This window comes from Calypte anna, chromosome 21 (assembly GCF_003957555.1).
Source record: "Calypte anna isolate BGI_N300 chromosome 21, bCalAnn1_v1.p, whole genome shotgun sequence".
In the NCBI taxonomy this organism is placed as follows: domain Eukaryota; kingdom Metazoa; phylum Chordata; class Aves; order Apodiformes; family Trochilidae; genus Calypte; species Calypte anna.
Genome location: NC_044266.1, coordinates 4,235,311 through 4,249,828, shown reverse-complemented (window position 1 = coordinate 4,249,828; position 14,518 = coordinate 4,235,311). Strand labels below are relative to the sequence as shown.

General features: G+C 43.5%; 1 protein-coding gene across 1 annotated transcript; it reads right to left on the bottom strand.

Annotated features, from left to right (window-relative positions):
- Positions 1–7,720: 7,720 nt before the first annotated feature.
- SPSB1 (splA/ryanodine receptor domain and SOCS box containing 1) lies at positions 7,721–13,607 on the bottom strand (the record flags this gene model as incomplete). Its single annotated transcript, XM_008503673.2, is given in 5 exon segments — positions 7,721–9,834; positions 13,142–13,184; positions 13,186–13,417; positions 13,419–13,448; positions 13,450–13,607. Coding segments are annotated over 5 exon segments (528 nt in total), but the record flags the coding sequence as incomplete, so codon positions are not given.
- Positions 13,608–14,518: the final 911 nt, after the last annotated feature.

Genomic DNA, 14,518 nt, shown 5'->3' with positions numbered 1-14,518 from the left:
AGATGGAAGCCAGCTGCAGGGAAAGACTGACAAAAAGAGAAAAAAATAGCAGCACTGCCCTAGACTATCAAGCTACAGGTCCACAGTTTATAGAGTCTGATGATTCCTATAGTTTATAAATGCAAGTCTTAGCCCACTGTTTTCTCTTGCATGGTCCCAAGTGACACAGGAGGCTGGCAGGTTCTGGAGAGTGCAGCACAGCTGTAATGAAAAACAGAAGGGACAAGAAACTTTCCCCTTCCTGCAGAAAAAGCCAGCTGAAGATCTGTACACAGTGAAAGCCATGGGAGGCATAAAGACATTTCCATGCTCCTTTATGAAACCTAGATGTGCTGTGTAACTGTGAGCTCCTTCCCCTGGTTTCTTATCTGGAAACTATTTACATTTCTGAGACACCGAAAATCCCCTGGCATGGCACCAGCCAGCTCAAATCCTCTCCAAGGGATGGGGAAGGAGGTGAGAACTGTGCTGTGCCTGCCTTCACCCAGCCAGCCTCTCCTGCCAGTCTCTCTCCCTGCAAGATATTTTGACAAGACAAGGAAGATTAAAAAAAAACAAAAATAGTAAAACCAACAACAAAGGCCCGAGACTATTTTTATTTATGATCATGTCCATGGGCTGCTCTTTGTCTAGACAGCTGGTATTAGTATCTGAAGCTGTCCTGGAATCTGAAATACCGTTTATTTACAGGGGAAATAAAAGCCCTGAATTAAACAGTACATAAAAACAATCTGGGAACTGACACAGGGCACAGGGAGACCAAAGGTAACAAAATCTAAAGCAGGCATCTTTGTTTGTCTTGGCTATAGAGATGTTTTCTCTGAAAACAAAACAAAACAACTTCCCCCTCCCAGCCACCCCTCCAAAACAATTTGGCTTCAGGAGAGTGTCTCCTTTTGCTTCCTCTCCTCCCACCTTTGTTTAGCTGCTTTAAACATGTCCCCATCTACCCTGCCAACGAAGAAGTTTACAAACAAACTGGTCACCCATTTGAAAAGCAGAAGAACTGCAGAGGGGCAGCTGTTCCCCTTCCAAGAAAATCCTTTGAACTAGAAGCTGCTATATTTTCATGCAGAGAGACTCCAATCACGTTGATGCTGACATCTGACAATCTTCTTGTTTCTGCCTGCAGCAAAAAATAAAAACTAGGGAGGTAGATAGCAGGAGCCCTTGATGTGCCCTTTCAGGGCCAGGGAGGCTCTGCCAGGCAGGGATCTGTGCCTGCCACCCATAGGATGGCCATGCTGCAGGCCACCTGTCTGGCCTTCACACTGCACTTGTTTTGCAGTAAGTTGACAGGTTTTAGGAGGTTTCCAGACATGGAGTCAAGCAGGAAAAGAGCAAAACAAACTTCTGGGCTCCATCTGCTCCCTTCCCTTGAATGAGCAGTGTACCATCACCCAGGGCACTGTATAAGGATTTTGATGGAATCAGCCTATAATTTTACACAGCAGCTGCCAAACTTTAAAGACAAGCTACACTAAGGTATAAGAGCTTCCTGTTTGAGATGTTGAAGCAAAGAGTTCATATTAAGTGAAGCATTAGACCTAACACATAGCTGCTTGGCTGGTGAAATGCTAAAAGGACCCAGGGAGTGCTGGATCAATGAGGCAGCAGCTACAGGAGAGCACACCAGTATCAGGCTGGCTGGGGACTTTGTGCAGCAGTGCCAGGGGCAAGAGTTGGGCTAAGGATGATGGGGAGAAGTTGTGAGCATTTTGAAATTATTTGGACCTGCAGGTCTGAGAAGGGCAGAAGCAACCCTGGGTTCTATGAATGCTGACCTGTTTTTAGTTTGTTTGTGTCTAATGTGGACTTTTCTCATGCAGCCATTCTGGCAGCCCCAAAACATGAACACAAAGCATGTGCAATATTTAATGGAACCACCAGTTACAATTGGTAGTCTCACAGTAAAATTCAATCCAAGGAAATCTGCCATTTCAATCCAATGCTGGCAGTGAAGTGGGAAACAAAATCACTTCTGTTGCCTGTGTTCTGAAACTCAGCTATTAGATCTGTTAATTATGAAACTTTGTCAACTTTGTTTAGAGGCAGATACTGTCTTTTATAGTGCAAAGAACAACTAGCACCAAAGACTTATATTACAAAATTACTGCTCCCTTTCTTCTTCCTGGGTCTCTGCAATCTTTGAAGCATCTGCCACATTACCAAGAGGACCACTTCCTGTGGAGAACAGCTGAGGTTTGGCTACTCTTGCAAGACTCAATTTACTGGACCATGGTCCTGACCCAAGATGGTCAAACTTATCATAGTATGGAGACACTGCTAATGAGCTCAGAGTCTGAAAAGACAAATTCCAAAGAAAAAAAGGATGTTTTCTTTTCCGCTGGACAAAACACAACTTTTCTGGCAGGCACAAGTAGGACAGACTGTCCACTTTGGCAATACCCTACACGCCTGGACTTACACAAGTGTGTTTTTACATGCATCCCAGTTTGATTACACAACTTCTGTCCAAGAGTATTTGGCAAGAAAGAGATTTGAGAGACTTTAAAAACTGAGAGCACTTTGCAGCACAGTGCTCCTCTCACACTGTTTCTAGCACCATTTGGAGCAGCAGACAACTGGGAAAACAAGCAAAGAAAATCACCCTACCTGTTGATCAGGTACCCAGCCTGCCACTTCAGACATACAGCAAGCTTGTAGGGCCTCAGTTACCATCTTAGACCTAACCAGCCTTCATCAAACAGCTACGTCCATGAAGTCTGAACTAGCCCCCAGGCTAAATCTTTTCCTCTTTTGTCCCCAAGAATGATGACCTTTGCCAAATGCATATGATAAGAGACTAACGTGAAAGGCTTTTTCTGAACAACTATCTTTTTACAACTTGGCTTCTTCCTTCTGAAGGTGGACTGCTCTTTCAGTGTTCATCCCTTCCTGAAAACATCCTTTAACACTCATTTGGGGAGATAGTATCTAATACTGGTGCCCAATTCTCCTAGACTCCAAATTAAACTTGCTGAAAAATGCATCATAACCTGTCTTGAAATTCTCAGGCTTGTTTAGCTTGCAAGTATCCTACCTGTATCACCATAACATCATTTTATTTACATTTGCTGTTTATAGAGAAACATATATCCCTTGTGCTTACTGAAATGTACTTGAGGTTAGTGCTGGTGCCAGGCAACAGAGGAAAACAAGTTTATTCTCTTGAAATGATGATGAAGTTTAAAATACAATAGGCAAACAGAAACATAAACACAAGAAAATGCAGACCTAAAGCATGTGTGGCACAAGCCTGTTAGTCTAAATGTGAAAAATCCTCCAAGGCATTTCTTGCTCTGTGGATTTGCAAGCCCAGCTCAAGAGCATCTGAACACCAGGATGCAGTTTCTCAGAGGGGTTCCAATGTAGAAACGTCTTGTTACCCTTTTAAACTCCAGGTTTATCTGCATTTTTCTGACTATTTTTTAAATGCAAATAAAAATGTCAGATTGAATATGAAGAATCACCTTCTTTCCTTTCTAACAAGAACAATCTTATCATGCAGCACTTTGCTTTGGAATAGATAGTTGGCATCTGTGAGAACATTAACTGGAAACATCTGTATTTATCCAAGTAGAATGCATCATAAGGACTCTGAGTGCTCATTCTTCTAGTTTTTTCCTTTACGAAAGCAATTTAAAAATTCATTTCTAGGATTCTGTAAACATAATTTTCATTGCTGTCATTTCCTATTGTGCAGCAGTTTGAGTCAGTTTCCATTTAACATCTCAGAGACCACATATGATGCAGCAATACAGCTTGTTGTTTTAAGGGTGAAGAGTGTCAGTGTTGTTATCAACCACCACAGGCAAGAACTTCTGAAATCTTTAAATTTGTGCACTGTCTATATCTGTTCAGAATTAAAAATGTCAAAGTGTTGGCCTCAGTGCTCAAATTACCCCACTTCTCTGCTTGATTCATTGTCTTGCCCTGGATTTCCATATAGCTCATTAACAAAACCCAAGCCAAACACAGGTCTTTACAGAAATAAAAAGTTTGATGTGATTAACTACCTTTGCTGGCCATGTGTCTAGACAGTTTGAAAAATACAGATCATACTTAGGAGTAACAGCTGTTACCCCTCATGTCTCTGCTGGACCTCAAAGTAGGAGCAGACCCTGTCAATATGAGGTGGTTCTCTTCCAAAGGAAACATCCAGTGTGTTACAGGAAATTGTTACTGATTCAGTAGGTGAATCAGGTGAATTCAGATCAACATCCTGCTCCCACAGCCTGCTAGAAAGTTCTGGCCTCCCCAAAAGGTAGAGAGTTTTCTCTTTCCCTGCTTTGTGAAAACTCTGAGAACAAAAAGTTCAAGCCTCAGTTGCGGGAAACGCTCAGTATTCTTTCATAAAAGGGAAAGGAAAAAAAACCCACCCATGTCTTGGCCAAATGCCAGCTTAGGCAGGTGTTTCTTGCTTGTCTGTGTACCTTTTATAATAATAAATTGGAGTGCGTGTTTGCTTAGACAGGTTTTAGACAGTTAAATTTTGCTAGGCCCTCCTAAATAATAGTTAATGGCTCAACAAAAGGTTATGAGAGGGAGCACTGACAGACAGAGGCATTTATGGAACTTCTCAGGACAAACAAAGTGCTATCTGGGTAACTGTCTGGTTATCCATAAGTAGCATCTATTTCTTGTCCTGTGTACCCCCCCCCATACCATTGCACAGCAAAGCTTCCCTGAGCCAGGAGCTGCTGCCAACAGAAGAGTCATACATGATATTAGAAGAAAATGTAATGCTAGGTGCCTGATAAGTGCGGACCCACTGAGCAAAGTGAAAAAGTACAGGTTAATCCCCTTTAACAAGGACTCTGCTTTAAGATGCTGTATTTGGAGAGATGTGGTTGTGTGGGAGCACGAGTCGGGCAGAAGCACAGAAAGCCAGGGCTGGTTGCTGCTGAACCTGCAGGCACAAGAGACTGCTCGCAGCTGAAAACATGTACCCAGACAGTGTCCATTGGATAGTGGAGATGGGCAAACACAAAGGAAATCTTGAGGTATCACAGCAGGTGAATCTTTTAATTGAGTCAAATTTGTCACAATTGTGAAGAAACACAATGGTCTTTGCCCCGATTAATTGTATTTGAGAATTTATTGTCCATCTAGCTCAGGTGGGGAAAAAAGAAACCCCAGATTTACAAGTGAGTTAAGTTAGAGCTGGTCACAGAGGATGCCCAAGCTGTGAACTGTGGGTGTTCAGTGCAAGGCTGTTTAGCAAGGCCCAAATTCAGGTCATAAGTGCTTTTATAAGAGATTGTAAATCACCTTAACTTTTATACACTGTGGCAACACAGGAGCAGAGGAATGTGGCTGGTCTGTGCTAGTCCCAGAAAAGGTCCCAGATGAGGCCAGCAGACTGAGAGGCAGACGTGCAGTGCTGAGGCTTTGAGTAAAATGATCAGATTTGTTTCTCCCCTGTGCTATGTGCATATGTGACCAGGGCACAGTGGTGCCACAGGAACAGGCATGCACAAGGGCAGCTGAAACTGCTGATGGGGAGAGCACTGCTAAGCAGTAAGCAAACTGTAAAACACAAGTCAGACAAAACATCTGGCAGCTGCTTCAAATAGTTTTCTGTCTGAAGGGCGGACAAGCCCGCAACAGTTTCAAATCAAAACATGTGCAAGGACAGGATCAGTGCTCCAATGTGTTTTGTGCAAGCACTGAGTGAGTTTTATTCCCTTCAGTGCTGTTCTGTATGCCAAGAAAGGCTGCTCTTTGGGTTAGGGCTTTAATTTCAATACACTTTACTAAATAAATCACTATGCATTTCCTTCTCTAGTCAAATGCAACTTAGTTTTTGGCATAAAATCAACAGCATTAGCTCTGTATAGGAAGCATATGGGACAGAAAAGGGGGAGCATGCTATGAAATGTTTTTCATGTCTTACCTTGTGCAGGAGAGGTGTGACTGCCAAAAGTATGATGCATATCCTTCAAAATTTGCTCATCCCAGACACAGGGAAAGGGAAAAATTCTCTTGTGTTAGTACTAAGAATTGAACAGGTACAAACTAACATCTAAGGTCCAACAAAGAAGGTTGTCTGAGCTCAGGGAAAGCAATTCTCAGTTCTGCAGATAAAGGAGAGATTTGGCAACTGTCCTCCTTGCCCCTAAGTTGTTTTTTTTTTGTCCTTGGCATTGTCATGCCAAGGTGACGTTCACCAGCTGTGAACAAAATCCACAGTAGGGATGGTTGCTGGCACAGATCTGCAACCTGCACACAAGACAGGCTTCTCTTTTGACAGGAGCTGTGACAGGACTGCTAAAGCACCATGACATACTTACCAGCTACTTAACTTCTCCACTAAACACTTCCCCTCTTGCACACTTACACTATTCTCACCAAAGCCTCAACTTCCAGGAAGGAAGAAAATCTACTCCACTGCCTCCTACAAAATCTACATTTCCATGAACAGTTTCATAACTGTGCATACACAAGATTAGTTGGCAACAGCAGGAGGACAAGCTTCTGGCCAGGGTAACAGGGTTAGTTTTCAAGGCAGCCCTGATACAAGTAGGCTTGCACTCTTTCATTCACCTCAGAAAGGAGCAGGTCTGCCTGCCACATCCCAGTGCTTGAACTGGCAATGGCAGGGAAAGCAGAGAGCCACACAGATTCATCAGGATTTGCTAATCTGTGATATCATCTGTTGATTCCACCAGGTCCAATCCCCATCTCATGACTTCCTCCACCGTTGCCATGGCACTGTACATAAACACTGCAGACTCCCAGCCCTGAGCGGGTCATTTGTTTCAAAAATTCCATGCAGCTGGAACACAAGCCTGTTTGGGTGTCTGGAGCTGAGCATGAACTAATTTCAGTCTTCTACAACCCACTCCACCTTCTGCACCCTCCCCAGACTGCTGTTCACCCAGAACCCCTCCAGCCACACCTCCAGCAGTGCAGCCTTCTACTGAAAGCTGAGGGGAAGCTGTGTTCAGAAAATATTTCACTGAAGTCCTTCACTCCCTGCAGCAAACCAAAAGTGCTTATTGGATATGCTAGACATTTAGGCTTAGGATGTACAAGCAGTTGTTCTCTACATGTGGGAAAACAAATAGTTAAGATTGGGAAAAACGAAAACAAAATTCTTGCCCTGACTTGAGACAAGAAACCACTTGCCATTTTTTTGAATGTCTCCTCAGCCAGTACTCTAATGAGGCAGTTCATAAGCATACCTCTGAGCTTTAGCTGAGTCTTACATGTTTCTGGGTGTTTGTACAAAGTGATTAAATCATTTGGGTTTCATAGGCAAGTTGGTAGCTGCAGGGAAGAAGTGTGTGGACGGGAGACAGAATTAAAACCCTTGTCATACTTGCCAAAAATACCAAATCATCTCACTTCCAGTGAGTTTGGAGAGGCTTTACCTTAATATAATTCCAGAGCACCTTTGCTGGGGGTTAGAAGTGGAGACTGCAGGCACAACAAGCAAGCAATCAGCTGGTTGTACTTTACAGATTTTATTCAACTTCATCTGTAGTAACCACTTTTAGGCACCTACTCAAGATCCAATTACCACATCCTACCTGCAGCTTGCCCTCCACCTGCACACACCTTTTAGATGCCAGCTTTAAAAACTGCTGTTCTTCAAAGGAGAGACAAAGTCACACCACCTCTTGCTTTACCTGGGCTGGCTTCTTGGGAATAAGATCACTATTCATGCAGAAATCAGATGGAAAAAACCAAATCTGATTGTTTCATACAAATAAAAAGCAGCATCAAGTAATATTTAATAAAGTTTATTAGGTTACTGAGTATTACCTACAGTCATAAAATAGAAAGTCAAATTTAAAACTGTACAAAGCAATGTACTGGGGAAGTGAGAAGAGATGAAATAAGGGAGCACAATGAACATTAGAAGTAGGGAGAACACAGCTGCTTCCCTGGAATTTTGGAAGACACTGGTTCAAGTTGAAGGCAACCAAGTAGGGCTCCACACACACTGAATTTTCTTGTGTCCCACCCAGTAACAGAAACTAGTACAAATCCCTAGCATTTAAAAAAAAAAATAATCATAATATTAGATTAAAAAGGGGCACTTTACACCCCACCCAGTCTTGGCACCAATTCTGTGCTTTAAAAAATATACTATGCAAGTAGTTTATTTTTAAAAAGGTACCCTACAGCAGCTGTTTAAAACGTTCATATACATACACCACAAATAATATATATTAACATTTTCAATAACTAAATTCATTTGTACCTACACAGAACTGAAGGAATAACTCAAGAGCAAAAAAAAACCAACCACACAAACATTTTTCAAGACAAAGAAATGTGCAAAATAACCCCAGAAAGGCAGCATAGTAACCTGTGGAGAGGTCAAGAGAGCAGCTCCTGCTAGTTAAGGAGTGTCATCCTCTTTGCTTGGCTACTGAGGTGAGAATCTATTTGGGATGAGCTGATTTTGCCTGAATTGCTTGTCCTGTTTATTGCAGTTCCCTCCTGCAGTTCTCCCCCCTCCCTCCCCCCCCTCCGAGTTTCTTCTTGCTGGGCCTGAAAGACCACACCACTGGCTCTGTTCAAGTCTCACAAGTACCATTCTGCAGATTTCAGAAATGAGATGGGTTTCCCATCTGCTGATGGTATTTCTGCAGCCACACTGCTAACATCTTCTCTGGGACAACTTCCCACCCTCAGGCAAGAAACAGAGAGAACTATTCCTGCTGCATAGATAAGTGGAGATTGTGCAGAGGTCTATTACAGAACAAAGCCTGGTTTAGATGACTTGAAGCAGCGTATCTAAAAAGAGAATTCCCTGGCAGATCCCTTAGAGAAACACATTAGTTTGTTTCTCAAAAGCCTTAACATGAACTGGCTACACAGAAAGCAGATGTAAGATGGCAGGAGTTATCAGCCCACTAAACCTGCCTCACCCTGTTGCAGAAATTTGTCCCTTCCCTGTCCCCACATAAGTAAGGAACCCCTGATTCCAGACTAAAATCTGCAGTTTTAAGTAAAAAAAGGAGGGTGAAGACACAGTATAACTGCTCAATCAACCAAGTCAAACCCACTAAGGGGCTGACCAGAGAGAAGCAGGAGAACTGAGAAAGCGATGGTGATAAACAAGAAAGCAGGGTTCAATGTCTATGAAATAACATTAGAACATGGTGAGAAGTCCTGGCAGAGCTACAGACACCAGCACATAGCCACCTTCTGCAAATAAGAAGCATCCTAATGGAAGGGTTCTTGTTTGGTATTTCAGGGTTGGGTAGGGTTTTTTTTTCTTTTGTTTTAAAAATTCAGCAATTCATTCTTCCTGGTATTCCAGATCCTTCTCAACTCTGTTGACCACCCTGTGCCTTTCCATTCTTAGCACCTGGTCTTAACATTTCTACTCCTGGTGCCTTCCCTTCCCCAAATTATTCCTCCCTTAACCACTACAGAAAAATCATTCACTCCTCTACAACCCCAGGGAGGCAATGCCCACCTTTCTCAGGAGAAGCAGGGAAGCAGAGAGCTTCTGTAAATGTTCCTTTTGTATGTGCACTGGGGAAGTGACTTCCAAGAACAAAACACTCAAGTGGTGAAACAAGGCTTACTTGAAAACTTGCCAAGAAGGACACATGGAGACTAAGCAGTGGCAAGAACACTTTGGCCAAGGAGTTCCGACAGTAGCGATGACACTGGGGTGGAGAAACCCATTGCTCACTGGTCAGCTCCACTCTTTTGCCTTGTCCAACTCTGTCCTTGAACAAAGGTCATGGTAGAGCAGGTAACTCTTGAGGGAAGCTGGCAGTGCAGTGTGGGATCTCATTCAGTCTTTCTGCCCAGAGCAGCCTACAGCTCGCCGACACAAGTCCATCAAAGGCAGTGGTTCAGCTGGAAAAAGAAAACCAAAACATTTAACATCCAACCCACACATTCATTTGCTAGTTGTAAGCAAAAAAAACCAAAACACAACAAACAAAAAAACACTCAACCTGGAAAAAAGACAAGTGAATGCCTGGCATATTTGCAGGACCAAGCCATTCAGTATCACCTCAAATAACAGAGGCAGAGCATGATGTTTCTGTACAGGTTAAGCCATACATGTGTGTAAATGAAAGAGTAGTAGAATCCCCTAATGGACATTCCCCCATCTTTGAAGAGATTCATTGAAGTAAAGACTGCAGCAGCAGTGCAATAATATTGTGTCCGTGGTACCTAGAAAGTATATTTTCTGTCTTACCAGTGGATAAGCTGTCAACCCCTTCATTTGTCCACATACTTCCCAGGAAAAACAAAGCCATCTGTCAAAGCTTCATGTCACTACTTCTATTGTGACTTTTTCCATTAGAGGATTCCCTCCTTATCATAAACCTCCAAAAGACCAAGCCTTTGGCTATTCTTTTTACATCCTCTGCTCAAACACTAAACAAGATAATACTAGTTTTTCAGGAATGACATACAGGGCCCTTTAATGCTGAAAGTCATTCACAATATACAGGGACTAAGTCAAAGCAGAGTTAACACATCAAAGCTGCACAGAGGAAGATACAGATTAGTTTCTCACAGCTTCTGTTGCTAAGTGTCAATGCTCACCTTTACAGTCTGCTGCTCACCTCAGGTCTCCTCCCCCAAGAGGCTAGCATAAAGACACCCTAATTAAGCAGATAACTGACATCCTCTAAATACCCTGAGGCTAAGCATAACCACTACAAAGCTTCCCTACAGACACCTAAAAACATCACAGAATAAAAAGTTTGGCTGAGAAAGCCGCATTTTCAGAACCCTCGATCCAACAGTTCTAGCTCCACACAACAAGCCAAGTTAATCTGACTGTTCAACACAGCAGTTTAAACAGGTGGCACAGGAAAAGCTTAGTTTTTCCCGTTTTTTTGACAGAACCATGAGTAGATACAAGTCCCTTCCTACCACATCCAAGGTAACAGCTAACATTGAAAAAAAGTGAGATTGTTGTCATTACCTCTGATCAGCTTCCCCCGATTCTACTGTCTACTTTGGGAAAAAAAAAAGTCATACTGCCCAGATAGAAAACACTTCCAATGAAAGTGGAGAGAGATAGCTTTACCTAATTTTGGCAAAAGTCTGTGAGAGGAGTTGTTAGGTTGGGAAATATTGTAACAAAGTCAGAAACATACACTGGAATGGTTCATCTCCCTCAAATAAGCAGCCAGAGCAGAAATTATCCCTATTACACCCACCCCCCTTCTTCCCTGCTATGGATCACAGCTTTACCTGCTCCAGGGAGCTTTCAGTGGAATTTTTTCCTAGCAGTTCTCCAAATTCTCTCCCGCTCAAGCATAATATTCCGAGAATCACACCTCTACATGCACACCTCTTGTGCTGATAGCTGGCTGAAGCAAACACATTCAGGGCAGGCATTGCTTCTCATTTTCATAAACCTGGTGCACACTGGCTGGAATCAATGTCTGTCCTACTCCTCCTGCTCCAATGAGAAGCTGGACTGGAGCATCCCTACCACCATCCCCGAGCACAAGGGTCGACCTCAAAGTCTGTAGTACAAAGTAACAAATACATTTCACTTGATGGCCTCAGGAAAATCTCCTCCCACCGAGATTAAGAGCAAGAACTTGTCTCATCTAGTTTGGCTGCTCACCCCCTGAAGAATATGAGACCAAAAGAGAAAGCAATACACATCTGACCTCTGCCAATTCACAAGCACTGCAGCACGGACAGGTTGCTGTGAATCTCAAATGGTTGCAGCCAACACCACCTCCTCTCTGTGCCAAAACAGTGTCCTGGCCTTCCTGCCTCATGCCCACAACTCACTCCTGTAGTGAAGCACAGTACAACCAAATCCAATACTGAGGTGGCCCTTTCCTTACTGAGTGCATTTCCAACAACCCTAAACTCTTCAGGGAGCTGCAGGTTCTGGCTTGAGCTCTTCAGAAAAACCTGTTACTGGAGCTGCTGCCATTCTAGGTTGCTCTGGCAGAAACGAGCTCAGTTTCTTCTTTGTAGAAGTGCTGTCATACTCCCTATTTGGCTGGATTTGCGCTCTCCCTTTGCCAAGCTTTCCTGTATTCTTGGTAACTCCATTTCCCTGATGTCCAAGTTACTTACCTGTGCCACATGCCAACTGTCATTGCTGACCCAGCACTAAAATCGTATAAGCACAAATAAAACATAAGCATACTACAGCTTTGGACAGACACTTGTGGAAGCAGGGAAACACTCCTTCATATCAACGCTGCCAATTTATTTCACTAGCAACATAAATCCAATTTTAACCACTTCCTTCACCTCTGTTCACACCCTTACGTCACAGTCTGCCCACTGGAACTTGTACATAAGATAACAGACTTAGCACATTTGACAGTGAATTTATTACTTAAATTGCTAGAGATAATTTCCCATTAAAGCCTGCATGCAAGTTTGGGTGGCCACAATGTCCAGCCCAACTAGAAATGAACCACCCTGCCTAAACACAGAGACATAGCTACTACTTTGAAAGATGAGGCATTCCAATCCTTAACAGAGACCTTCACCTTGCCTGCAAGGAGTAAATCCCTTCATTAAACATTCAGGAAGGATGTCCCTCACTGCACCTGTAAAGTACACCAGATTACATTGCCAATAATAACTGCAGAAAGACATTCCTACTGGTTATTGGTACTAATAAGAAGGTTTCACCTAGAGAGAAACTGCATCACTCTCCCACCCACACCTCCTCAAACCCTGTTGCTCCTGCAGTGCTGTTAACAGACATCACATCCAAACTTTTGCATTAGCCATAAGGATTCAGACTGTTCTAATGCTGACATAACACAGCTCATCCAGGTTGGAAGATCTTGGAAATCATCAATCCAACCCTTAATCCACTACCACCTGGTTCCTAGACCATGGCACTGAGTGCCACATTTCTCTTTAAAAACCTCCAGGACGAAGAACCACCACCTCCCTGGGCAGCCCATTCCAATGCCAATCACCCCTCTGTAAAGAATTCTTCCTAATTCCAACCACCCTCCCCTGCAGAGCTAAGCCCATCCCTTGTCTTACCATAGTTAACTTGAAAAAGATCAACCCCCACCTCTACAATCCCCCTCCTTCAGAGCATAAAACAAAAAAAACCTCCCCTCTTGAGCAAAATGAAACCTGAGATGCCTGGAACCTGCACTGAGCACACAGCCTGTCTGCTAGCACGCTATGAGAGCTGACTTACGGTCAAGTCCAATTCAGTAGCGCATCCGTATCTCGCAGTGGCCCCCACACGCTCACCACTGGTACAGCTTTCCCTTTGAGTCCCCGAAAGGCAACGCCCATGTACTGCCCCACGATGAAGCTCAATGTCCCGCATCCATGTCTAGAACACCATGAAAGATCCGGCACGATAAAGTTTCGTCTGTTCTAGAAAGGCATAGTTTACTGGCTGTTCTTGCCATCGTGGACAACCTTTGCGCCCAGTCCCACCCATGCATTCAGGTTATTGCCAACGATGTCGGTACCCTATCGAATGCAAAGGGCATCTCTGTTGCCACCCCTACCACACGGTGCCCTCGTTCCTCATGGCCCACGGATCTGCCACATGCAGTCCCCTGTAGCCCATTTTCCTCTGATGCATCTGTACTCTGAGCCACCGTGCCGGTAAAATATGTTTCATCCTCCTTCACAACAACGTTCAGCGAGGGTCATCGTGTTCCATGATCAGTAACTGGCTTCATAGGATACAGAGCATGTCTAGCAGCAAGTCCAAACGGGTTGCTGTATCAGCCCTGATTCTTGTTTCAATGCCTAATACAGGGTCCCTCATATCCACAGTTTTATCCCTCCTTGACCTTCTGACCCATTGTGTCTGATTTGTCCTATTTATAGTTCCAGGCAAGCTCATCGATTTGCCTGGCTGCTCCTGCTGTCATTCAGCACTGCAGAGAGTTGCTAGAGACTTTGTCAAGATGTGCACTGCTCAGTGTTGCCTAATGGATGGAAAGAAAAACAAGAGACCAGTTAAACATTAGCACGTACAGCATTGTATCCAACACTTACAGACATAGTTGTAATCTGTTTATCCTGACAACTTGTCCTTCCTTTCCACCAGCAAGAAGGGTAATGGCTGCTACTCAAAGCAGTGTACCTTGCATGGCAGATAGCATATAGATCAAATGGAGAGGTACTAAGTTTGTAATGTCCCCTTCAGAAAGGCATTTGAATTTCTGGTTCTTTGGCTAAGGAAGGTTTGGATTCAGCCAGCTCGTCATCTTTTACAGTGAATGCGCTGCTCCTTATTACTGCATCACTAAACCTTAAGAGCACACATCTATAGTTACACTGCCTTGGGTTTATGACGTTATTACCTACATGTTGTTCAGGCTGCAAAATTTAATTTATTCAATGCAGAAGATTCAGAATCTAGTACACAGTGATGCTTAAGACTTAGACTGTTTTTTGTTTTGGTTTTTTTTTCCCCACTGATTGTCCTCAGTTGGTAGGAAATTGCCTTGTATAATTTAGCCTGGTCTGCCAACCCTAGGACAGCCTGAACGAGACATCCCAGTGAAGGCTCAGGCTGTCCTGGTGTTCACTGCTCTAGCTCCTTCCAACC